The following is a 26,460-nucleotide window of genomic DNA, read 5'->3' as shown; positions in this document are numbered from 1 at the left end:
AACACTTATTTCACTTTGGTATCTTCAATATCAATAAGTGTTCACAATCAAATTCTGAGAGGACAAGTAGTTGGGATACTCACTTCTAACAGATCAGTACCTCTATTTATATAATATAATACGAAATAAACATGATACAATTGTTGAAGTATTATAGTCTTTCCCTTCAAATATTTCATTCAGAGGAATCTAATCGGTCTGAAGCTGATAGTGTGGAATGAACTAATTCCATGTCTTTTCAACATCAATCTATCACAAAGAGCGTGATGAATTTTGCTAGAATTTACACCGATCTAGGAAATTCTCGATGAATTCTTTTTATCTTGCACTTATATATAGTGATGCACCGGTAATAAATAGACAATTGTGGGAACTAAAAGTGCCCTAAAGGTGTACTATTATCTTTGAGCAAAATGCAATGGAAAAGTAATCAGAAGTATTGTTTTTGTCATAAAAATACGACAATACAACTGGTTCATCATCCAACTGGTTTCAAATCTTTATCAGAAGTAATCAGAAGTGCTGTTTTACTCGATCTGCATGGTTCATCATCCAACTGGTTTCAAATCTTTATCCTTTGCATAGTGTGTCACACATGTTGGGAAATGGCTTCACAAACTAAGTAAATAAATGAAAGATAATATAATGGTGGTTACGGTAATTTTTATTGGTCGTTATGATTATACAGAAATAACATTGTTTTTGATAAAAAAAATACCTTCTTTTTGGCAGGTTATATATGTGTGTGTATGTATGTATACATTAGATTCATACATGACCTGTGCAGCAGTAGCAAAAGCATCGAGAACTGATAACGGTGGCATGCGCACAACTGGAGTGAGTGGTAAGAGAGTTCTTTAGCCTATTTAAATGATAATCTAGATTTTGGATTAATGCTCCTCCATCATAGCTATCCGTGATTTTTCCACCTTTTGAAAAAAATCTCTTGTATTTTGGATTTGGTTTTGACACTTTTTTAATCTATTGTTTGTGTGTATCTAAGTTATGCAAAAATTAGACTAAACTCTTATATATTTATATCACCTTAATGTGTTCAGTTTTTAACCAATAAATGGCACACGCAATCAGTATATTTGCAAGTAATTAAAATACCCCCACTCGTGCAGTTGTTCCGATTGCGAATCCTCCAGCAAAAGAAACTAAGACAAAGAAAATGTTGCAGATCACTATTAGTGCACCTAAAACGAACTGCATGCATCTTTATGTGGCATCGATCAAGAATTCTTCTGCTGGTGACATTATAAGCAATACGGCTGAAAATGAAACAGATATTTCTCGTCTGCCTGCTAGACTGAAGGTTTACGAAGTAAATATAGGATGTAATAATAGCTATTCGATAATATTTAATATTATTTATGTTCGACTTTAAATTAAGAAAAAAAGTAAGATAGTATATAAGATGACTAAGTATCCGTATGAAGTATCTGAATGTTAGATATTATGAAAAAAATCTATTATAATTTTACTTAAAAATATTATAATATATAGTTAGATTATCATATGTCTGTAGATAAATAATACTGAATATTTTTATTTTTATATCTCAGTGATCACTATCTCTATACTTATTTTAATTGTATCCCTATACTATTTAATATGCTATGTAAAGATACAAATAAATTGAAAACTTTCGATCTATCTAACTTAGACAAAAAAAAATTTACAACAATATCCGCTCTGACACTAACTAAACAAATATAAAATATAATATAAAATATAAAATAATTATTCAATACTATTCATATCTATCTTAAAAAATATAAAATAAACTATATTCGTCCGTATCAAATTCTAAGCAACAACCGAACCCACATTGATGGCCCTTGTTGACTTCTTGTCTCCTTTCGTTCTCTGTTCTTTTTGATAGGCAAGAAGACGCGCTGTCACACTGTCGATGCTATAAATTGAGAAAACTTGAAGTCGACCTGTCGTGCAGTAAGGACGGCTTAGGACAGGTACCAGTAGCAACGTACTACCAGAGCCAGAGCCAGAGCCAGGGCCCAGTGACTCGCGAACGGATTTCAGCCCGGGTGCCAAGGGGATCGCTCGATAACAAACAGACCCGGGTTCGAGTCCGGTGGGGGCATGGCCGGCAGCGTCTCCATCCGTCCGCGTGGAGTCGCGTTTCCATGGCTCACGGGTGCGTACTAGTAATTTAAGTGGTTAGGTGTTTAGCGTAGAAAAGTCCGCATGTATGCATGGTGCAATTAGCTAATTCATTTCATGCTTAACTGCTTTGGCACTATCGGTTTGATTAGACGTAAGCACCGTATTTTCGTCTCCGTTTATATAACAAGTAGCATAACCATAACAAACCCTGGGCCATTGCTTGAGCTCCACGGCGGCACGTCATCTAGAGAATAGACATTGCCAACTGAACTTTGTAATTTTAACCTGGGCAAAATCGAAGTTGGGCTGGTTAATATTTGGTCCAGGTAAAGTTTACCTAGGCTGTTCAAATTTTCTGGCGCTGCCACTACGTGCTGCTACTTCGTACACCAGTAGTCATGCAATTCACAACCAACAGTTGGACAATAGGAGTGTTGGATGCTTTGGGGTTCTTTTTTAAATGAAGGAAGTTCTATTTTAAGGTGAAAGTTCCGATCTCTACACCTAGCATGCATTCAATCATTACACAAGAAAATAATGCTAACTTCCCATACATGCATGGTGGTGTTCGCATAAGAGTGTGCGATGCAATCACGCAAAAAGTGGCATGTGATGATGTACCTCGTGCATTCCCCGTAGATGTATTCAACCAATACACAAGAAAATAAATAAATAAAAGAGAAAAGACTAACTCGGTGTGCACTTAGCAACATCCAATCTAAAAACTAGCTTAAAATCACGCATACTACACTCCAAAACAAGGATGCTTTCGGCGTTGGATACACTAACGCTAACTTCCTATACATGCATGGTGGCATGTGATGATGTACCTCGTGCATTCCGCGGTCGCACGTCTTTGGAGTTTGGATGACGAGTTTACACAGCACGAGTGTACTTACAACGCAAACCTTGGGGTCGTCACGGCACAAGTATGGCTGGAACCTGGTGGACGACGTACCCGGCGCGCACGTCGAAGCCAGCGGCGGCCACCGCTCTTCCTTGCCGACTTGCCGTGTTTGATTGGAACTCCGGACGAGCATACGGACACTACAGAAAGCTGCGTCTATTCGGTCGTACTAGCAGCAGCAGTGACAGTATTGGGCCCGCCCTAGCTAGGAGAAGAAACTGACAGACGCCGAAGCCAATCGACCACATCGGACTGGTACTACTGTTAGCTCCTGCCAATTTCGCTGGTTGATGTGATATTCACGTGCCTTGCAGCGCAGGCAAATTTCCGTGCCTGCCGTGCACGCATCGCCAGCGCCCAATAGGTGACGTGACCGTTTTCAGACTACTATGGCACCAGAGTTGCTTGCCACGATCAGCACTGTTGCATTCAGGGTGTGCCTCCTGTTCAGCTCAGCAGAAGATTCCCCCTTTCCTCTGTTGGCGTGGACACCACCCTCGGCCGCGCCCGCTCCATTCCTCGCTACCGCACGATGCACGCAACTGTAGAGATCTCCGCTCCGCTCCACTCCACCGGCGCTTGCTGCTCGTTCGTGGCACCGGTGGGCCGCGGCCCTGCGGCCTGCAGAATTCGCAGAGGGAGGTGAGAAGCAGACAGAAACGGGAGGCGGCCACAGTAACGCGACCGAAAAGGCGCAATCACTCGAGACCCTAGCCTTAGCTATAGGCGCCTAGCTGCATGCGGCGTGCACGCGTCGCGCACGTACGTTCGCACGCCGGAGCGACAGTGGCGGTGGCAGGCGATGCGCCAGCACCCAAGTTAAGTCCGATCCGGCCAGCTCCCGCCCTCCCTCTTCTGCTGCCTTGTTGAAAGAGGGCGTCAACGCGCGGAGCCGCGGACGTGCCCCGTGCGGCCATGCCCTGCGCCGCTCGTCGTCCCGTGTCCGCGCGCAGGCGGCCGCGCCGGAGGAAGTGATGGCCAACGCTCTGCGGCTGTGGCAGTACGAGCTTTTCTGAGCTTCTGATCGGCGGGTCCACGGCTACAAGGGTTGGGTCAGGACGACGCGTCGTCAGAAAAGTGCACGAACTTGGGTTGTGTAAACTGCACGAGATCGAAACCTGGAAGCCCACGCATGCCCTCCTGCCGCGTCCTGTCAGGGAGTACGTCACGTACTTGTTTGCTAGTGCTACGTCGCTCTTCTTAACAAAGGCATTTGGCGCATGCATGGCTGATTGACGAATCGATGATGGTTGAGCTGAATCGATCTGCGCTGACCAAGTGCAGATCAGACGCTGGGGATCAGAAGCTGAAAGGTGACCGTTCATCTGATTATGAAACGACGAAGTGTAAAGTGGACACCTGACAAGGCACGCAGGACCTCAACGACACCAGCTGTGCACGATGCGTAGAAAACGACCCCTAAAAGTAAGGATGTTGCTACAACGTGCACCAACAAGACGCTCATAATTTGGTGCTTTCGGACATAATGGCACGATGAGCACATGATTTTGGAAAACAAAGATTCCCTACGCAGGATCGATCCTCCGATCAAAATATCGTTGGAGTTGGAAATGCCACGAGCCCTTTCATTAGTTCACTTAAATTTGCTGTGCCAAATTGGCGAAGTCACTCCGAGAAGTTTAAGACTTGCAATGGGCTCATCCTGGCTCCGAAAGGGGAGACCTTTCGGCCCAACTCTACTAAACAAGTGTTGACTGGGCTCAGGCCCGCGAGCCACCGGGAAAGCAGGAGCTAGTCGCGGCATGGCGGCCGTGGGATCAGAGCTTGGCTCCACGGCGACGGCGCCGCCGCCGCCGCCGCCGCCGAAGCGGCGAAAGATCGAACCACATAGGAGGTACCAGTTCTCCGCTACCCTTCCCGCGTGCCTCTTCGTTATGTTTGCTGCGATTGCTTCATGCTCCGAACCCTCCGATTTAGTGGACGCCCATGCCTGATTTCTTCAGAACGCGTTGTGCTTCCCTTCTAGTTTCGATGAGCAGATTGGAAAGTTTCCATCTTGGCTAGTGGAGTGGGGGATGGCTACAAGTGTAGGTTTCTTTTAGGCAAGATTCCGGACTAGGTGATCTTGTGAGCATCTCCGTACGTTAGGTTTTGGTGTTCTTCTAAAGGGGCTTTGTTGGAGTGTGGCAATGTGCGTGATCATCTGTATTTCGGCAAAAGGCTTGATATTCGCATGGAACCTTACTGATTGAAGCGAATATTGAGGTCCTTTTGCATTTCTTCCCCAGAGATAATTTTCAGCCAATATTCCGGTCTGGACCTGCTAGGGCATCGGCCATATCTGAGTATTGTAGGTGGGGGTGGGTGATCTGAGTACACAGGCATGAAGAAGAAGAATGCATTCTTCACTCTGGGGATTCTTTCCAGTTTAACACTCACGGTCCCGGTGATTTTCTTTTTTCGGATTCTTGCATGATCCTGAAGGATAAACTATGTTGTGCGCGTACTGTATGCTAATCTGCTTGTGCCACGCTACCAAAAATAGGTGGAAAACCTTTATTTCGCTCAAGGATGTTAATCCAGTTCCAACCATGGTCTGCAGCATAAACATAAATGACAAACACAGTGTCTATTTCTTGTTCTATGGATCCTCGGTGGATAGCTGTGCCATGCCAAATAGGTTTGTGCTTCTTCATTAGTCATTACACGGACAAATCATTGAACCAAAACAAGCTATTCTGTTTGTTAACTTTCCATTCCGTGTCTAAATTTGATTGCCAGTGTTAGGTTTCAATGTTTCATGGCATTAACAGACTGAGTGGACCAGAAGGGCATATCTTAACTTGCCTGAATTCACAAAAGGAAAACATAGTGCAGTCTAATTCATGTTCTGTAGATCCTTCTCAGACAGCTATGAAGGCAAATAGGTTTGTACTTCTTCATTAGTCAATAACAAAACAAGCTATTCTGTTATTGAACTTTCGATTGAATGTCTAAATTTGATTATCATTGTTAAGGTTCACAACACCAACAACCTGAGTGGACCGAAAGGGCACTTCATCCCAACTTACCTGAATTGTGAATGGCACCAATCATTTAGGTTGTGATTGGTTGCTCGTATGGATTGTATATGTAGGTTGAGTGGAGTCATACTTGTTGAAAAGAAGAGTGTTTGGTTGGTTGTATCTGTCTGGATAAGTTGAGTTAAGTTTATATTTGGTTGATCGTATCTAAGGTCGTATAAGCTGATATAAGAGTTGAGGCTGTAATTGATTGCACGTATAAAGGTAATTTTGTAACACTAACAAGTAGATGCAGTGGTAGAAAGCAGCAAAACCTAGTGTATCTTCTAGTTATCTGTAAATTTGAACCTCTCATTTAACAGTGACCAACTCGTACGTAGCAACTGACAAATTATTGTGTTGTCTGCTGCAAATTTACCTTGCACTCTTGAACATAGGGACAGGCCTTCTCAAGTTGCCCTAGATAAGGACAAGTTGGCAGCATCTTCGAATTCATCAGTATGCCCTGACACGTCAATTGGCAATCGACGCCTTCTCACCTGTTTCTTGATATTCCCCAAGACCCCTTCTTGATGCGTCACCACTTCTGTAGGTTTCCGGTGCGCTGCCAGCGAGACTGGATGTGAACAAAGCTGGAGAGGCAAAGAGATTTGCTGTCCTTCAAGCGCAACACGAGGGATGCCTTGGAAGCTATGAACTTTGTAGCACGGTATCAGGCCGATACAAATACATGGAATCGGTTTTTTTTAAAAAAAAACCCGATACGTAGATATGTTTTACTATTTTTTAAAAAGTAATATAGCGTATATAAACTATAATAGTATGAACAAATTACCTTGTTTTTGTGTTGTTTATTCTTTCTCTTCCAACCGCCAATTCAATGATCTAAGTAACCAAAAGTCATTGCTAAATAAAAAAATGTAAAAGAGAGTTACAATTATAAACTACAAGTGCATACTGTAAAAACTTGCAAAAAACAGATTGAAATAATGAATTACATGACATGGATCCTGCTATTTGTTATACCTTCATTTCAGAATGCGGCCTGATACTTGTATAAGCTACCGACAGTTCATCTAAAAAAAAGATAAATGACAATTCAGACTTCAGTGATATCAAGTTCCATGTGCAATTGTACGCACCCCCAACTTGCAAGATCTCCACAACGGTCAACGGAACTCCCTCTGGTAAAAAAAAAAACGTAATGTTTTTTATTTTTTACGGTTTTTAATGTGCAACTTTGACAACTATTTTATATTAGAATATAGTTATAATATCTAATAAAAATATAATATTATGAAAGTATTTTTTAAGATAAATTTACACGTATAATTTTTATATTTTTAAATTAAATATTTTAAAAATTATTGACGATCAAAATTTTAAAATTTCGATTAGATTTTGATCAAAACGTAAGTGTTTATAACCGGAGGGAATAAGAAATTACCTGCCCCTGCAGGCCTAGTGCTCAAAAAATTATGAGTTTAGTGTGTTACCCTTACTTTTATCTAGTGGGAATTTTATCAGTCCTTGCTATCCCTCTACGCCCCCTAAGGAATGCACATCTGGATCTCAATCATTTTATATTTTTATTCTTGTACTCGCTCGTCACCTAAACTCCTTTTCAATTATTGATGGTTTTTTTTTTCCTGTCTTTCTACCTTTCACAGCTAATGCAGCAAGTAGCTTGGAACTCAAATCTCCCGGTGCAACGTTCCTGAATCCCGATCTGTGCTCTAATTATACTGAGCAAAAGCAGTCAACGAGGCTAGGCTGTACTTGCATGTTACAGCTCGTGGCTTGACTTTCAAGTCATTCATTTTGCAAGTACAGTCTCCATGGTTTATTGCACGTACTATCTCTATTGTTTATAGGTCTAGAAGTTTGCGTTCTAAACAAATTTTATAGAATCCGATTAAAAAAAATCTTCTTCTATGATTACTATGTTTACTTTCTCTTTCTTCTTTAGCCTAGTCATTAAATCACAGGATGGACACTATGAATATAGTCTCACTTGGATCTTTCTGAATATTATTCTATAGAATTTACTTCCGTTAGTTAAGCATCTTCCTCCTCAAATATGCGCCGCATTGGAGCAACAGTTCTGCGCAACGTTGGAGCTCGTTTTGTGTTGATGGCGCCAGAGAAAGAGGTGAAGGTCACGCCAGACCGTCGCCCTTCGTCTAGGCGCCAAACGACGGGCCTCCAGATCTGCCACCGCGGTGGAGAGAGGAGGTGGTCCTATTGCCGTACAGCACCTCCAGCGATCGCTGTGCATCGCCCTTGGCTACATGGAGCAAGCTTGTATGCAACAGTTGGGCCAATGGAGATAATATTGTTTTATCCAGTTGTGGTTGAACCGAGTTTGGAGTTTGATTTTAGGTTCTGACCCACAATCCGACTGCTCCAATGTGCACGGTTCCTTTTCGCTTTTGGCAAACACCGGAGCTGCTCTTAGGTCATTTACAAGGGCTTCCCTTCGGGGACGAAAATCCCATCGTGAAAGGATTTTCGTTTCCTTCAGCGATCCAACGGTTTCCCTTCACGGTTCCCGTCACGAAGGGATTCCTAACGTCATTCCCTTTACGACGGAATTCTCTCTCCTTTCCCTTCGTGATTCCTCTCGAAATGAAGTTGTTGGAGATGAGAGAAAATAAAGGGAATGGGAACGGGAAAATGAATCAGGAAAGAAACGAAATGAAGAGAATATAGTTAGAGATGGTCTTAGAGGCATAATGCGATGGACATTCCTGTTTTCTTGGTTTGCGACGCACAACGACTGGGCTTTTGAAACTAAAAATAATAATCTAAGTCCATAAAAAACAAGAATTTGAGCTGAGCATGTGCAATGCCTCTTCTGGTCCACCCGTGCAATGTTTAAAAATTTGTTTGAACCCTGAAATGTGGAGGTCATTGAATTCCTGATGTTTGGAAAATTTGGTTGAATTTCAGCGAGAATTCGACAAAATTCACTTAGTCAAACTAGTTTGACCACAGCAAAAATCACCGAATTAGGAATTTAGTAATCGGACGATTTCACTGATCAATCGATCAATTTTGTCGGTATCCGACTGCATTTTTCGCATTTCATTTGTGGTAAAAAAACCACTCAATTTTCTTCAAAAATTGCTCGAATTTCATGGGAAACCATTCGGTTTTATCGAATTTTAGTAAAGTTTAAGAAAAACCATAAAATAGCTCAATCCGGTAAAATTGATAACTAATTCATCTGAGCTTCAAATCAAATTGAAAGTGCATCTAGCCCCTATATGTGGTTTTAATAATTAATGATAATACCTATGGACTAATAATGATGTTGAGTTTGTTAGTAGGTTGTTCCATAGGTGATGCATGGATGAGAGATATGTATAAGCTCTAGGTGAATGGGGAGATTGAAAATGCATCAAGATGAATGAGCTTTAGGTGATGCTCGGGTAAGTGATGATAATGCATATGGACTAACAATCATATTGAGAATTGCCGAAATCGTCGAAATTGGACTCCGGGATCAAAAGTTATCGCCGTTTTTCAGAGGTCAGTTGTGCTGAACTTGGATACTCCGGTGAAGCCCGGATACTCCGGGTTGGCCGGAGACTCCGGGAGAGTCTCCACCAGAGGCTCTCGGTTTGGACTGTTCCAGTTGACCCGGATACTCCGGTGTACTCCGCAGACTCCAGGTAAGACCAGAAAAGTTGAGTAACGGCTAGTTTTTTGAAGTGGGCTATTTATAGCCCCTCACCCCCATCCTTTGGGGCAGCTGCAAGGGCACGAAAGAAACATTTTTTAGAGCCAAAATAACTCCTCTCCACTCCATTCTAGTGTGTGATTTGAGAAGAAAAATAAGTTGGGTTGAGAGATCGGAAGATTGAGTGCAAGTGAGCCAAATCCAATCTTGAGCACTCGAGTTCATCGGCAAGAAGTTCGATTGCGTTTGTTACTCTTGGAGGTGAAGCCTCCTAGCCGGCTAGGTGTTGCCCGACGAGCTCCCGCACGTGTGGTGAGCCGCGGGAAAGTTTGTGAAGGTCGATCTCGCCTCCGAAAGGGAAGAGATAAAGCTAGTAGATCGAGGAAAGCGGTTGAAAGAGACCCGGCTTGTTGGAGCTTCCTCAACGGAGACGTAGGATTCACGGTGGTGAATCCGAACTTCGGGAAATAAATTTTGTGTCTCCTCTTTTATTTCTCTAATTTTGAGTTCTTGCTCAATCTTTGTGCATATTGCTCAATCTATTTGTTTGTAGGTTCTCCATGGATCTACCTGGAATCATCTCCGGGAACACACGACATCACTTGATTTGAGCTAGAACTCTCTACGCATCTTTTATATTCAGTTTCGGGCTCAGTTCTGTACAGAATCCAGACTTTATCGGAGTTTCCGGACCTGTACCACCGGAGTATCCGGACTACACCGGATACTCTGGATGAACAGTGTTTTCAGGCATCTAAATAGTGTTTTCAGCCTTTTTTAATTTAAGTTTTATTGCATATCTCTGATTAGAATTGAATAATTTTAGTCACCTTAGGATTGTATTTTTTCACACTTATTTAGAGTAATTGTGCACTAGTTGAGCCTAGCATATTTAGGTTTTTTACTTGTGAAAAATTTGTTAATTTATATTCCGTTGCAAGTTTAGGTCAATAGTAAAAGGGGACGAATTTTTGTAAAAACACCTATTCACTTCCTCTAAGCGACATTATTATCCTTTCACAAATAAAACAAGTTTTTTTCCTTGTAACATTATCTATATGATAAAAATATTTATAATCATAAAGTTGAATATTTTATATAAGAAAATATATTTGCTAATCCTAGTTAAATGCATACTTAATTCTTTGCTAATCCAAAAATCATGAAACCAAATTTGCTAGTCTTCTTACATGATCTATGTCTTTTAAAAATACATAAACTCATGAAATAGTTATTGTAACATGCAGAATTGTATAAATATGCTACAAATAGATTAATTCATAACTAACCCATCACACCTCCAAAATTAGTGAAACTGTGTTTATTAGTTTACTTATACTATGCTTTATGTGGGAAAAATAATGGTAGACATGAAAATATTAATTACAGTATTGTTTCTTAACATGTTCATTTTATGCTTGTGACTTATAAAAATAATAGAGAAATTAATAAAACTCTATATGAAGTGAAACTAATTTTATAGATTCTCTTAAGGTACACCCTACACATAAAAAATATATGTTCATATTAATATTTTTCTAATCCTACTAAATGCGCTGGACGTTTTTGAAGCATATTTTTTCTTTTTTTAAACTTTCTCTCCATAAAATATGATATAAAGGATATTATTTTTAAAAAATAGTCACAGAAAGTCTTCAAATTGTCTCGAGTATTTTTATAATTTATTTATTTATTTTTATTTTTAAATTTAAATTCGGAACCGATCGAATTCAGAATGTGCTGCTGACTGAATTAACCGTTTTTGCAAATATAGACTGGGTTTCAAAAGATTTTCGAACCTTGCGCCCGTGTCCGTCCGTCATTGGTGCGGACGGTTTCGACAGGGGCCCACCTGTCAGTGGCGTAAGGGGCGACTGCCGAGGTGCTATTCTGTCCTCTGGCGCACACGGCCACAGCCCGCGGTTGGTACACGCCGTTGACCCCACGCCGCGCGGCGCGCGAGATGGGCTCGCCGCCGCCGCCGCCGCCACCGCGCGCGAAGCACGTATCTCCGGACTCCGGGCAGCTTTGTCCTGGCCACCGGTCCAGCACTCCAGCCGCTAATGTGTCGACACGCGGGCGTCAGCGCTCGTCGTTACGTCAGCTTCCCCTTCCGTGTTTCTTTAGTGTAGCCACGCACGTCTTAAAATGAAACATGTGTCTCCCGCTTCATGAAATCTTCTTTTAGTGTTTCCATTGCTATTAGTTTCTTGTTTAATGATGTATGTCATTCTGCAGGGATGAACATGGACTGTTCTATGCACTGGATCTTGGCGGGACCAACTTTCGTGTCATACGGGTGCAACTTGGAGGAAGACAGAAGCGTGTTGTGAAACAACAATACCAAGAGGTCTCCATTCCGCCTCATCTAATGGTTGGGACTTCCACGGTGAGTAACCGAGTGCTTCCAATGGTTCTTTTCAAGTCCACTGCATCAGCACAATTTTGTTGCATGTTTAACTAACATTTATCAAAGCATGAGTACAGGAACTGTTTGATTTCATTGCTGCTGAGTTGCAAAATTTTGTCCGGACTGAAGGAGAAGATTTCCACCTACCAGAGGGCAGGCAGAGAGAACTGGGTTTCACCTTTTCTTTCCCAGTGCACCAAACATCAATAGCATCGGGCACTCTAATTAAGTGGACCAAGGGATTTTGCATCAATGGCACGGTAAAACCAATATGACCATAGCTCACACTTTATTGACTGCATTACATATTTATACTTCTGTTGCCTTGATCAGAATCCGAGTTTCTTACCAAGATAGGATTTCTATCTAATCACTATGTGTTTTTCCTGATCATCCTATGTGGCACTTTAGCTTTGTGCATTTTATTTTCTCAAAAACATGTTATTAAATGGACAAACGAGTAGCTTTCAGTGATTCATGCTGCTTTGTTTGGAATTCCCTGCAGTAACAACTGGCCATCTGCGCTTTTGCATTGTTCTTTCAGAATATTGTAAATGTTATTTTTTAATGAAAATAGAATATCGCTATGAATTGTTTCAGTGCTTTATATATGTTTTTTTTTTGTTTGACCTAGTTATGAGCATGTTTAGAAAAGTTACCCTTTAGGTTTTAAGTGACAAAAAAAGATCTGTGTTTCTCAGGATTCGTGATGTTTGTGTCAACTGTCAACTATCCTATATTGAACAATATATTGATTTTATTAATTCCTATGAGCTCAGGTTGGGGAAGATGTTGTGGCTGAATTGAGCAGGGCTATGGAGAGGCAGGGTCTTGATATGAAAGTTACAGCTCTGGTAAGTAAGTTCATTTGTTCATTTAAAATATTTTAGCATCACAAGTATTCCCATGGCCAGCTTTTTGCACATATACCATAGACATTGCCATTTCCTTATGCATTTTGATGCTGATTTTGCTTTTTTTAGATGTTTTATGTTGATGGAAAGCTAAGGTTGGACACAAATTACTGGCAAATACTTTCAACATCATGTAAAGTGACCACTGACATTTTTGCACAGGTTAATGATACTGTAGGCACTTTGGCTGGCGGGAGATATGTCGATAATGATGTTGTTGCAGCTGTAATATTGGGAACTGGCACTAATGCAGCTTATGTGGAGCATGCAAATGTAATTCCAAAATGGAATGGGCTACTACCTAGATCTGGGAATATGGTTAGTGCCTGACTTCCTTTGCATGCTTGGGGTATTATTAAGGGTCTTTGGATCTTGTTAAATTGTACGGAAGCAGTTCGTCTGACGTAACATCAACCCGTGATGTCGTCGTTGACATGTGAGGCCCACTGAGAGCTGGCCCACATGTCAGCGACCACGTCACCGTGACGTTACATCCAATTTAAGTTTGTAACTTTTGTGCTGTATTACTGTATGATATTCACGCAAGTTAATAATATAACATTTGGTTGTTTTGGTGCGCTGCAGGTAATCAACATGGAATGGGGAAACTTCAGGTCAGATAAGCTTCCTCGTTCAGAGTATGATAGTGCCTTGGATTTTGAAAGTTTGAACCCTGGCGAGCAGGTATGCCTAGTTAATCAATGGGGCTGTGTTTTAAGGTGTTTAATTTTTTCCTTGAGCGTAAGTCACATCTGTTATCCACTAGATTAACATTCAATCAGATTGCAGACCTATCTATACACTGATACACTGATCCAGTCACAAAAGTGCACTCAGACTAAAGGGGGAAAAAGGGTGACTTACAAATAGTGAAACCGTATAAACTATTTGTTCTAACTGTATTTGGGTGTTGAACAGAATTTTTGTCTTCTTTTCCTCAGATATATGAAAAGATGATTTCTGGAATGTATCTTGGAGAAATTGTGCGAAGGATCCTGCTGAAACTGGCCCATGACACTTCGTTGTTTGGTGATGTTGTTCCTCCAAAATTGGAACAACTATTTATACTGAGGTGCATTTTCATGTTCCATCCATTGATCATCTATATTTTCTTACATTAGTAGGATACATGCAAAAACAAGATCCAAATAACTTAGATTATGTTGCATGGTTAGTTGCACACTCCAAAGCACAAATATTTTTATTGATTATAGATCTGTTTGGGTAACTTCTACTGTACATTTTGAAGCTCCAAATTAGAAAACAGATTTGGACTTTGTAGGTTAAAATAAAGTGGTTTAAGCCTCTACTTTGGTCCAAAATGAAGCCCTAGCTCCACGCATTCTTGGAGATCTAGCTCCACGCATTCTTAGCTCCAAGAATTCTTGGAGCTAGAGCTCTACCAAATAGGCCCTAAGTGTTAAGAATTAAGGCTTTGATAGTGTTATGATGAAAGCTATCAGTCTCTCATTTGTTTTAAATATTTATTTACACAGTCAATCATGAAGTTAGAATTGAGAAGCATTTTTGGTGTAATTTCCCCCACCTTTTGGGCCCTTTTTTTTCATGTGAAGCACAAGATAATTCCCCGACTTTCTTGTATATCTTGGAATTAGCCCTTTCCAACTCCAGATAAGTCATAGAACAAAGCCACCCTATTTGAAGATACTGCTCTTACTCCACCCCAGAATCTAATAAGCAATTGAGCAAATCATGGGAGGCTGTCAAGACAACTAAGATATATTTGGGATTATTGAGCAAATCACGGGAGGATGTGAAGACAACTAAGGTATATTTGGGATTATTGAGCAAATCACGGGAGGATGTCAAGACAACTAAGGTACATTTGGGATTATTGAACCTTGTAGTCCCGTACCAATACGATTCTCGACCGACCTCTCCCAGTAATGAAAAAAGAAATCCAAAATCTCCTATCGATACCCATCTTGCAGCCTTAAAACACTACCCATAGGCTAATCTAAGGAAGAATTGAAGAAGTAACAATTGTAATTGTGTTTTTGTTAGTTGGAAAGTATCTAACTGCAGAGAACCCTCGGTTATGTATGATGGTGCAGCTGGTCGGAGGAGGATTGTAATGCCTCTGGGTCCTGGTAGCTGGTCTTCTTCTTAGTTCAGTGGCGAGCCATGTAATCAGTTCAGAAATTTGTTCGCGTGGGTGGGTGCGAGTTAAGTTTAGTATGTGTGGGTTTTGTTGTTGTTTGTTTGAACTTTTTCTTCTATCTTAATGCAATGACACACAACTCTCATGCGTGTTCGAGAAAAAAAGATCACAATGTCAACAATAGGCAAAAAAAAAGGGGTCAGTACATTGTAACCTTTATTCTATGATCATAACTTTCACGTTCTGGAGTCTAACAGAATTAGTCAGTAAGTCTTCTGTAAACAAAAAAAAAATCTTTTTTTCAATGAAATTGCAATTGTGATATTGCAGGACGCCGGATATGTCAGCCATGCATCATGACACCTCACATGATCTCAAACACCTGGGAGCTAAGCTGAAGGATATTCTCGGGGTATGATTATACAAATGTTTGAAAAGTGTGTACTGTTAGATATAATCTTCAAGAACAATTGATTCCTTGTGTTATGTTCAACTTATTTTAGGTTCCTGATACTTCCCTCGAAGCAAGATACATTACTCTTCATGTCTGCGACCTTGTCGCAGAGAGAGGTGCACGCTTGGCTGCTGCTGGTATATATGGCATTCTAAAGAAGCTGGGCAAGGACAAAGTTTCAAGTGACGGTAGTCAAAAGCAAAGGACTGTCGTTGCTATGGATGGTGGCTTATACGAGCATTACAAGAAGTTCAGTGCCTGTGTAGAATCAACGCTCGCAGACCTGCTTGGTGAGAAGGCTGCCTCATCAGTTGTCGTCAAATTGGCCAACGATGGCTCAGGAATCGGAGCTGCACTTCTTGCAGCCTCACACTCCCAGTATGCTGAAGCTGAATAGTCCTAGACTCTTATGATCTCGAGGGACTGACCTCCGAGTATAACCTTTTGTTTTCCTTCTTCCTTCGATCGAGAGTTCCCCTCGTGCGATCCACATCTCTTTTTTGTTATTCTGCAAACGCATAAATGAGTGCCTATGCAGCGGGACATAGCTAGTATGGTGCCAGTGAATTTGGAGTATATCATATGGAGCAAAGCATTAGCAACTTCAGGGAAGTGGAAGCGGAGGGTAGAATGAAGCCGTTCCTTTCCTGCCAATTCTTTTTCCCTTTCCCTTTAAAGTTTGTATCATGATGCGATATGGCAAACCAACCAGTGCTTATCTGTGTAATCTTCTGTCATTCAGAATAAAGAGGGGGACAGAATCATACAATCGTACAATTTTTGAATGAATGTGCAGAGCTCCTGCCTTTGTTTCAAAGAGAAAATAAAATCGTGATATTTGCTATTTTCTTCTGTTTGATTGGTCTAATGTGTGTGTGATTTAATACAAGTTTACATTGTCAAAACCCAGAATGGTTTGGTTGGCCACAAGCCCTGCTGTGTGCCTGTACCTAGTGTAGAGTCAAGGTCATGGTGACAACTGACAAGTTGGGACTCTGCTAAAATGTACTAACTACAGTGTCACTATAGCTGTTGACTGATGCTGTCCTAACTTGCTTACTTGCATGTGCAATGGCCAGTTCCTTTCTTCAGACAGTGCTGTCGAAGTCGCTCTTGTGTTCCATGTCAATCCCTGTGCCGTTCGAAAGCTGTCTCCGGCGACTGCCTTTCTGCGGGATCAGGAGCGGAGCGGTTTCGTACTCCAGACCGCGCTCGGTTTTGCTCTTCTGGTGCGTCTGCTCGCTGCACTTGAGCAAAATCTGCTGCACGTCCTTCATGGTTGGCCGTGACGATGCCGAACTGCTGGTGCACATCAGCACATCACGCCTAGCTTGAACACGGCCTCGATCTCGTCGGAGTACCCTGTATACCTGATGCACTTGTCTGTGGCATCGGGGATGCTCCCCCCCTAATCGGTAGTGGTGCCGTGCCCATTCCGCCAGGCAGCCGTGCTCGCCACCGTCGTTGGGCTCCTTGCCGGTGGTGAGCTCCAGAGCACAACGCCGAAGCTGTAGACATCTACTTCTCGTTCACCTTCGTCGAGTAAGCACACTCTGCAGAAGAAGCACGAAAGATCCAATCTAAAGTGCGGCAATACGAGAACATGTGACATTTGCTACAGTATGTTAGAACCGGCAATTTGATCGAGCTCGGAACGAACAGAGAGAGAGGCAGAGCGTGAGAGAAGAACACGAAGAACACACGCGAAAATTTGTGCTGCAACTGGCAGCGTTTTTTGACTCCCTCTACTTGCTTAAATAGACAATAACTAATTTAGGATCCTGGCCTCGTTTGGGCCCGATATGCGCGACATGCAGCGAACGGCCTGCATGCCGCGCGACGCGCTCCCGTGCGGACGACGCGCACGTCAGAGCTCCACTCGCGCACACCCGCAATGAACGGCCATGCGCCTACTTAGCAATAAGCAAATTAAGCTAATTACAAGAAAAACTAAAAGCTAACTTGAGCACGCAAGATTTATTCCAACATTTCTCCTCCTAAGCCTTGCCGTGCGGACTATCAACATTGATCAGGCCAATCTTGGCGCGAAGCTCTTGAAACCTGACCCTGCCGAGCGGCTTCGTCAGAATGTCGCCCAACTGATCTTCAGTCTTGATGAACTCCACTTCAATCAGCCCCTGCTCAACACTCTCTCGGACAAGATGATATTTAACTTCAATGTGCTTGCTCTGCCCGCTGAGTACTGGATTCTTTGTCAGCGCTATGGCTGACTTGTTGTCAACTCTCAAAATGGGCACACTCTGTGCTGCACCCTACACTTCAGCTAGCACCCGAGTGAGCCACAACCCCTGACAGGTAGCATTCGTGGCGGCAATGTACTCTGCTTCACAACTCGACTGCGCCACCACTTTCTACTTCATGGACTGCCAGGTGATCGGGCTGCCGGCGAGGAAGAAGACCACTCCGGTCGTGCTCTTGCGAGCATCCACGTCCCCAGCATAATCACTGTCACTGAACCCCGTCAGGCAGACCTGCTTCTTCTCCTCTCTTCCATACCACAGCCCCCAATTGCTTGTCCCCGCCACATAGCGGAGGATGTGCTTCACCGCCGCCAAGTGATCCTCATGTGGCTCCGCCAGAAATCGACTCACATATCCAACAACAAATGCAAGATCTGGGCGGGTATTGACCAAGTACCTGAGACTACCGACGATGCTTCTGTACGAGGTCGCGTCCACCAGCGGCTCGGTGCTTGCCTTGCTCAGCTTCAGCCGCGGCTCCATGGGCGCGTAACAGGGATTGCATCCCGCCATGCTGCTCCGCTCCAGGATCTTGATGGCGTAGGCTCCTTGGCTGAGCGAGATCACCCTCGGGCTCTGCTTCACCTCAACGTCGAGGTAGTAGTGAAGCAGGCCGAGGTCACTCATCTTGAACGCGCGCGCCATCTCGGACTTGAACTGCTCGATGTCGCCGCAGCTGGTGCCGGTGATCACAAGATCGTCGACGTACACGCCAACAACCAGCTGCTCGCCGTCATTCCGCCTGGTGTAGATGGCCGGCTCCGATGGACTCCTCCTGAACCCGAGCGACACTAGCGTGTCGTCCAGCTTCGCGTACCAGGCCCTTGGCGCCTGATGCAGACCGTAGAGGGCCTTCCGCAGCTTCAGCACCTTGTGCTCGTTGCCGGCACTGATGAAGCCGGCCGGCTGCTCCACGTACACCTCCTCCTGGAGGTCACCATTGAGGAACGTGGATTTCACGTCCATGTGGTGCACCTGCCATCCCTCGTGCGCCGCGAGCGCGAAGAGGAGGCGCACTGAGTCCAACCGCGCCACGGGTGCGAACACCTCGTCGTAGTCGATCCCTTGGCACTGCGCGTAGCCCTTCACCACTAGCCTGGCTTTGTGCTTCGCCACGGCTCCATGCTCGTCCCGCTTGACCTTGAACACCCACTTGAGGCCGATCGCACGGCGCCCATGTGGCAAGTCAGCGAGGGACCAAGTGTGGTTGTCCTCGATGGACTTCATTTCCTCCAGCATTGCCTTCCTCCAGCTTGGATCACGCTCAGCATCAGCAAACGAGACAGGTTCATCAGAACTCACCGCGTGCAATTCCTCGGCCAACACCCGCGGCGCGAGCCCGCGTGGCGACGCCGCGCCGATGATGTTGTCCACCTTGCAGAAGCGAAGAGGTGCGTCGTCTTCGTGGTCGGCATCCAAGTCCTCCTCGAGCACGCTTGGTGGCGTGGCAAACTCCACTGCCTACGCGCCACCATCACTCGCCACCGGCGCAGAGTGCGGGGACAGAGGAGGCGGTGGTGATCCTTCTGGTGCAGCGTCCCCAGGTTCCTCGACGGTGCCCTCGCCGGAGTTCCCTGGGTCACGGTGATGTACTCCTCCACCGTGAACGTGTCGACGTCGTCACTCTGCTCGCTGTGCTCGGCGCTGGCGCCCCAGTCCCACTAGGCTTGCTCGTCGAACACCACGTCCCGCGCCACGTGGACGCACCTCGTGGTGGGATCGTAGGCGCGGTATGCCTTTGATCCGCGCTCGTAGCCGACGAAGATCATGGGCTTGCTCCTGTCGTCGAGCTTCTTCATGTTCGGGGTGGTGAGCTTGACGTGGACCACGCACCCGAACGTGCAGAGATGATGCACCGCCGGCTTCTTCCCGTACCACACCTCAAACGGCGTGTTGCCCTCGATGCTCTTCGTCGACGAGCGGTTCAGCACGTACACGGCCGTCGCCACTGCTTCTCCCCAGAACCAGTCGGGCAAGCCCTTCGCCTTGAGCATGCTCCTCGCCGTCCCCACGACGGTCTGGTTGCAGCGCTCCACCACGCCGTTCTGTTGTGGCGTGTACGGCGCGGTGAGCTATCGACGTACTCCTTGCTCCGCACAATGCTCGGCGAAGTCGGCAGACGTGAACTCGCCGCCGCGATCCGAGCGGAACGCCCGGAGTTTGCGCCCAGTCTTCGCCTCGGCCGCCAGCTGGTACTGCTTGATGGCGTCCGCCGCTCGATCCTTGGTAGGCAACAGCTGCAGCCACATGAACTTGCTACAGTCGTCGACGAGGAGGATGAAGTACCGATTGCCGCTCGGGGTCGTCGGCGAAATCGGCCCGCACAGGTCGCCATGCACCAACTCCAGGGCCTGTTCCGTGCGGTACTCGGCGCACTACGGGAACGGTGTGCGGCGGTGCTTGCCAGCTAAACACCCGTCGCACAGCTGGTCGACGTGCTCGATCTCCGGCATGCCGCGCACCAATCCTTCACGCGCCAGCTTGCGCAGCACCGGGAAGTTCAGGTGCCCGAAGCGCGCGTGCCAGAGCCATGCGCTCTCTGCCCCTCGTGCCGCGAGGCTCACCGGCTGTGCAATGTTGATGTCGAGCACATACAGCCGATTGGGGGAGCGGATCACCTTGCAGAGGAGACAGCGGTCGATGTCGCGGATCTTGAGGACGCCGCCGTCGATGATGACCTGGAACCCGATTTCGTCCAGCTGCCCCAGGCTGATGATGTTCGACGTCAACCTCGGGATGAAGTAGACGCCGGCGAACGCCCGATGCTCACCATTCTTGCAGCTGAACAGCACCGTCCTGATGCCCTTGATCTGCACCACCGAGCCATCTCCGAACCTGACGGTGCCTTGGATGTTGGTGTCGAGGTCAGAGAAGGCGGACTGGGCCCCCGTCATGTGGTTGGTAGCGCCCGTGTCGACGACCCATCGTCGATGGTCCTTGTCCCCTTCCTCGCCGATCTGCGCGAAGACCTCCTCGACTAGGTGCACGGCCCCAACTGTTGGAGTAGAGGGACTGCGCACCGGAGCCGGTGTCGATTCCAGCGCCGGCGGCGTGGTGCGTGCTGGCGCTGGCGGTGGCGGTGGAGCGGCGACGAGCGGTGGTGGCAGCGGCGTTACGATCTGGATTGAGTCAGCCTCCGCCAACATCAGGGGCGGCTCATCATCCTGGGCCACGTGGGCCTGGCCTCCCTTCTTGGACTTGGACCTGCAATCCTTGGCCCAATGGCCCACCTTACCGCAGTTGTGGCAGACATTTCCGGGCCCATCACGGCCCGCGGATTCATCCCGCCCTTCGCGCGCGCCCGGACTCGGGTTCCAGCCGCCGCCGCGCCCCTTTCCTTTGCCGCGCTTCTTGCTGCGGCCACCGCCGCCGAACGACCCACTGGATCCGTCCTTCAGTTTGAGGCGCGCCATCCACTCCTCCTCAGTGAGGAGCAAGCGCCCGCCGGAGTCCTTGGGGGAGTTGGACGCTGGCTTCTTCCTCTGTTCCATCGCGCGCAGCCGCCCGGTGGCCTCCTCAATCGAGATCGAGCTCAGATCGAGGAGGGTTTCGATGGAGATTGCGACCTGCTCAAGATGATCAGGCACCGAGTGCAGCATCTTCTTGACCACCTCCTTGTCGGTGACGTTGTCACCGAGGACGCGCAGCTGGTTCGCGAGCGTCGTGATCCACATGGAGAAATCCTCCACCGTCTCGCCGGGCTTGAACGTGATCCCGGCGAAGTCCTGCCGAAGCTTCTCCGCATTCGCCTCCTTGACCCGTTCGACGCCGACGCGGATCTCCTTGATCGACTCCCACGCCTCGTAGGCCGAGTCCTTCTGCGCGAACCCGGCCTGCATCTCGGGGGGCACCGAACGGAGGAGCGCGGCCAGGGCATGCCTGTCGTCGCGGTAGTCGCCGACGCCCGTGCTCATCACCTCCCACAGGCCCTGCGCCTGCAGGTTCACCATCATCACCATGGACCACTCAGCGTAGTTGGTACGTGTGAGAGTGGGGTACACGACGGCGGAAGAACTCCTCTCGACAACGCGCTCGACGACAATCTCGCGGGCGCCATTGCGGCGCCGGGGTCGACGAGGCGGAGGAGACGGTGAGGCACGACGCGGGGTACGCACTGGAGAGCCGCCGTGCTGCAAGCGCCCAGAAGCTGACATTGCCGCCCTGGATCAAACACACAAGTTCTGATACCACTTGTTAGAACTGGCAATTTGATCAAGCTCGGAACGAACAGAGAGAGAGGCAGAGCGCGAGAGAAGAACACGAAGAACACATGCGAAAATTTGTGCTGCAACTGGCAGCGTTTTCTGACTCCCTTTACTTGCTTAAATAGACAACAACTAATCTAGGATCGTGGCCTCGTTTGGGCCCGATATGCGTGACATGCAGCGAACTGCCTGCATGCCGCACAACGCGCTCCCGTGCGGACGACGTGCACGTCAGAGCTCCACTCGCGCACACCCGCAATGAACGGCCATGCGCCTACTTAGCAATAAGCAAATTAAGCTAATTACAAGAAAAACTAAAAGCTAACTTGAGCACGCAAGGTTTATTTCAACACAGTAACTACTACACCGGTTGCTGTGCAGATCCGGCAAAATGAGGGTGGAACCCACCGGAGTACAAAGCAGAGATCCTTACTGGGAGCCATGTAGCCGGACGATCCGACGACGGTGGACATCGTTTTGGGCACCCCGATCTGCACCAGCATCCTGGCCAACCCGAAGTCGGTGACATTGGCCCGGAACCTTGAGTCCAGCAAGATGTTGCTCGTCTTGACGTCGCGGTGAACGATGGGCGGCGAGCACTCATGGTGCATGTAGCACAGCCCCTGGGCGGCCCCGACGGCCACTCCGAGCCTCGTCGGCCAGTCCAGCTGCGTGCGCCGCGAGGACTGGGCCCTAGCCATGGGATGCCCGCCGGCGCCGAGGGCGTCGCCATGGAGCCACTTGTCCAAGCTGCCGTTGTCCATGTAGTCATACGCGAGGAGCTTGGACTCGAAGCCAGAGATGCAGCACAGCAGTCTGACGATGTTGTTGTGCCGGATGTTGCCGAGGATGCTCGCCTCCGACTCGAACTCGCGCTCTAGCTTCTCGTCTAGCGTCCCGGCGCACCGTATCTGCTTCACGGCCACCGCGCCTGCGCTGCCATTGCACCGGTTGGTGTAGGTGACGCGGTACACGCGCCCCGAACCGCCGCAGCCGATGATGTTCTCCTCCGTCAGTCCCCGGAGCATGGCCGCCTCCCCAAAGTCCAGAGCTTGGAAAGGCGTGGTCTTCCAGTCGTCCTGCTTCGCGAGGTGTCGTCGTTTCTTCATGTCGCGGACGACGAAGAAGGCGAAGGCCGTGGCGATGAGGAGCGCGGAGCCCACGGCAGTGAACCCCGTGCGGAGCGCATGCGAGACACCTCCGGAAGAGGCGTCGGCTTGTGATCCAGCGGCGCAGGAGCGTACGCCAGCGAGGTAGCCGGTTCCCCGAGCGGTGGTGCAGAGGCCGGGGTTGTGAAGGAAGCTGAGGTCGTAGACCGGGGTGGTGAGCCCGGCCGGGACTTGGCCACTGAGCTGGTTGGAGGACAGGTTGAGGGAGTTGAGGTTTGGATTGACAAGCGCCGATGGTATGTCGCCGGAGAGCTTGTTCGACGACAGGTCAAGGACGTTGAGCACTGGCATGGCGCCCAACTCTGCCGGTATCTCACCGGTGAGCAGGTTCCTTCTCATGTCCATCTGCGTCAGCTGCCTTAGCTTAGAAACGCTTCTCGGGATCCCACCGGAGAGTTGGTTACCGGACAGGTTCAGTGTCTGCAGCAGTGGCATGCCGTCTCCAAGACTCGCCGGTATCTCGCCGGAAAACCGGTTGTTCCCGGCGGTGAACACCTGGAGCGCAACAGCTGCCAGCCGGAACGCTACAACTAAACTGGTTGTTCTCTATGTGTAACATCGAAAGGTTGTAGTACATCGTGGCTGGCAGGCTCCCACTGAGCCGGTTATTCCTTATGAGGACGTATTGAAGCTGCGTCGCCGTCCACAGAGCCTCTGGCACCTCACCGGAAAGCTGGTTACTGTCTAGCTGCAGGTCTTTGAGAGTAGAGCAGTTGGCAAGGCCTACCGGAATGGAGCCGTTCAAGCAGTTGCGTGAGGCGGTGAGTGACTGGAACTGACCTCCTCGCACAGCCCCTCCGGGATAGCGCCGGTGAGCTCGTTGTCGTCAGCCTCAATATAAGCCAAGGTCGAGTGCTTTCCAAGCTCCAGTGGGAGCGTACCAGTAAGCTTGTTACTGTCCAGCCTCATTATTGACAGTGACGGCAACCGGCCGATGCTGGCCGGTATCTCACCAGAGAAGTTGTCGTGGAAGATGTTCAAGATTGTGAGGTTTCTCTAGGCGCCCGAAGACTTCCGGGATGACTCCAGTAAGCTTGTTCTCCGAGACGTCGATTAGTGTCAAGCTCATCGCAGTGAGGTCGTCAACCACCAATTCACCGGTGGGGTTGTTCCCGTCTACAGCCAAGGCTTGCAATTTCTTGAGGCTCCAAACCCCCGGAGGTATGATTCCGGTCAACACGTTGTTGTACAGGTATAGGTTCTCCAATTCCGGCATGTCAGCCACGTAGCTGGGGAAGTCACCGAGAAGGTTGCAGTGCGCCGCAAAGAGGCTAGTCAGCTTGGTCAGGTTCTTGAACGACGCCGGCAGCTCGCCTGCATCAAACAGGTTGTTCACCAGATACAACGTCTCGAGGCTCGTCAGCTCGCCAAGCTCTTCCGGGATGGTGCTGGAGAGGCGGTTGCTGTTCAGCGCGAGAAACCGCAGGTTCCGGAGCCTGGAGAGCGACTCCGGGATGGTGCCGTTGAACTCGTTACCGTTGAGGTCCAGCGTGGTGAGGCTCGCCCCGAGGCCGTGGCCGATGCCAGCCGGGAGCTCCAGGACGAGGTAGTTCTGGGACAGGTTGAGGTACTGGAGCGATGAGCAGAGGTAGAGGGAGGTCGGGAACGCGCCCGCGATGTTGTTATTGGAGACGTCGAGGTGGGTCAGAGCGGAGAGGCGGTCGACGGCGTCGAGGAATGGCCCCGCGACGTTGGTGTTGGCGAGGGTTAGGCTCATGACTCGCCCGGCCGTGTCGCACCCGACGTAGGGCCACGCGCAGTGCGCGACCGCGGCGGAGGCGTTCTCGGCACGGTCGGGTCGCCCCACGCGCGCTTGATCCGGAGCAGTAGCTGCGCCTCCTGGGCCGGCAGGGACTGCGCGGCCGCTCGGCGTACGAGGTAGCAGGGCAGTAGCAGGCAGGAGTACGCGCACGCGCGGCGCGGTGTTGCCATGTGGTGGCCGGTTTCGATCGGGGCGTACTGGCGTGGGTTTTGTAGGTCCGATTAATAATTTTTTAAAATCGATGATATTCTACTATTTAGATTATCTAATGTACTTTAAAACTCAAATGGAGGTAAAATAGAGAGAAATTTTTTTAAAAATAAGATAACATGACTCCACATATGGTATATAAATTATAGGATCTATTTAAGATCAAATCATATGTCTTAGTACTCGAAAGATCACAACTTCCAAAGAAACAAGAAAAGATGAACATCGAGCAACAAAACTCTCCAAGTTGATTATCTAGAGGCAATAGAATTCAAGACTCTATCATATAAGTATGTGTATGCGAGTTTTATATCTTTAGCAACAAGAATGATCTCACAAGGTGCTGAAATTTTAGCCCAAAAACTAAAACGAAAATCAAATTCGAAAATCGAAAAACTTGCAAACTTGCAAGAAAACCAATAGAGCGAAACTAGAAGGATGTGAGCACAATAACATGAAGAAAAATAAACTTTATTACAGTAGAGGTCAGTCCTATTTTAAGCAGATTACAAATTTTTTTCCTCACAAAGCTCACATCTAATACATAGGTTAAGCACTCATCTTCCTCTCCTCTAAAGCCCTAGCTTTAAGCTCTCAAATAGGTGGTACAAGAGGGCTCAAGTGACTGATTTAAACTCTCTCATAGCCCTACCCCTCTATTTATAGACCTAGAAAATTGTCAATACGCCGTCTCCATCCATCTTTCATGCTTTGTTTGACCTCTACGTGTTCAGCTAAGATCATCCTTGTTCCGCCCGGCCTCCTTGATCGTTTGGACCAAGCACTCCTCTTGGCCCAGATCATCCCGTCGTCGACCGCCAAGTTATATCAATCACGTGCACACCATGAGACAAGCAAACACATATCTCCAACTCCAATTCCAGTTAGTCAATAATCAATATGCTTAAATGAAATCCCAAATCAATTCAAATCACATCAAAACTCATGCAAAATCGAAGATCATCAAGCCAAATAAATACTAATGTCAATCGCTCATCACAAGTAAACCAAGGCACATTTCAACTTGATTTGTCAATCTCCCCTTTGATGAGTGCATTGATAACCGTCAAAGTACAAAGATTTTGGTTTGAAGAAATTAAAACAAGATAAGCTCATCTAAATGACAAAAAACTCGAGAAAAAGTAAAATATGTCACTTAGCATAAGAAAGGTTACAAAAGGCTTAAGAGAGGCAAAGACGAGCCAAAAACTTCAAAAGAGCAAGAACATCTTAAAAACCTAAAAACA

At 47.1% G+C, this 26,460-nt stretch overlaps 1 protein-coding gene, 1 long non-coding RNA gene and 1 pseudogene across 2 annotated transcripts; 2 read left to right on the top strand and 1 right to left on the bottom strand.

The window, feature by feature from the left end:
- The first annotated feature begins 4,635 nt into the window (after positions 1-4,635).
- LOC133920141 (uncharacterized) lies at positions 4,636-7,965 on the top strand. Its single transcript, XR_009910008.1, has 6 exons — positions 4,636-4,892; positions 5,544-5,678; positions 5,780-5,925; positions 6,459-6,519; positions 6,614-6,730; positions 7,692-7,965. It is a non-coding gene; the product is annotated as an uncharacterized LOC133920141 (long non-coding RNA).
- Positions 7,966-11,913: 3,948 nt separating this feature from the next.
- On the top strand, positions 11,914-16,450 carry LOC133920135 (hexokinase-6-like). Its single transcript, XM_062364807.1, has 8 exons — positions 11,914-12,095; positions 12,194-12,376; positions 12,896-12,970; positions 13,193-13,348; positions 13,616-13,714; positions 13,972-14,102; positions 15,483-15,564; positions 15,656-16,450. Exons 1-8 carry the CDS (start codon positions 11,931-11,933, stop codon positions 16,001-16,003), a joined length of 1,239 nt encoding a protein of 412 aa, XP_062220791.1. The 5' UTR covers positions 11,914-11,930; the 3' UTR covers positions 16,004-16,450.
- A 142-nt stretch (positions 16,451-16,592) lies between these two features.
- LOC133885043 (receptor-like protein kinase HSL1) lies at positions 16,593-25,173 on the bottom strand (annotated as a pseudogene).
- Positions 25,174-26,460: the final 1,287 nt, after the last annotated feature.

Source organism: Phragmites australis, chromosome 1 (assembly GCF_958298935.1).
Source record: "Phragmites australis chromosome 1, lpPhrAust1.1, whole genome shotgun sequence".
Lineage (NCBI taxonomy): Eukaryota > Viridiplantae > Streptophyta > Magnoliopsida > Poales > Poaceae > Phragmites > Phragmites australis.
The sequence above is the reverse complement of the archived record's forward strand: the minus strand, read 5'-3'. Positions and strand labels throughout refer to the sequence as shown.

What these genes read in the sequence shown, in the direction of transcription:
- LOC133920135 (XM_062364807.1), top strand. Translation starts at nt 11,931, where the DNA reads ATGTCATTCTGCAGGGATGAACATGGACTGTTCTATGCACTGGATCTT. An exon ending in ATATGAAAGTTACAGCTCTG is followed by an intron (nt 12,971 to 13,192) that starts GTAAGTAAGTTC and finishes ATTTTTGCACAG; the next exon opens with GTTAATGATACTGTAGGCAC. An exon ending in GAACAACTATTTATACTGAG is followed by an intron (nt 14,103 to 15,482) that starts GTGCATTTTCAT and finishes GTGATATTGCAG; the next exon opens with GACGCCGGATATGTCAGCCA.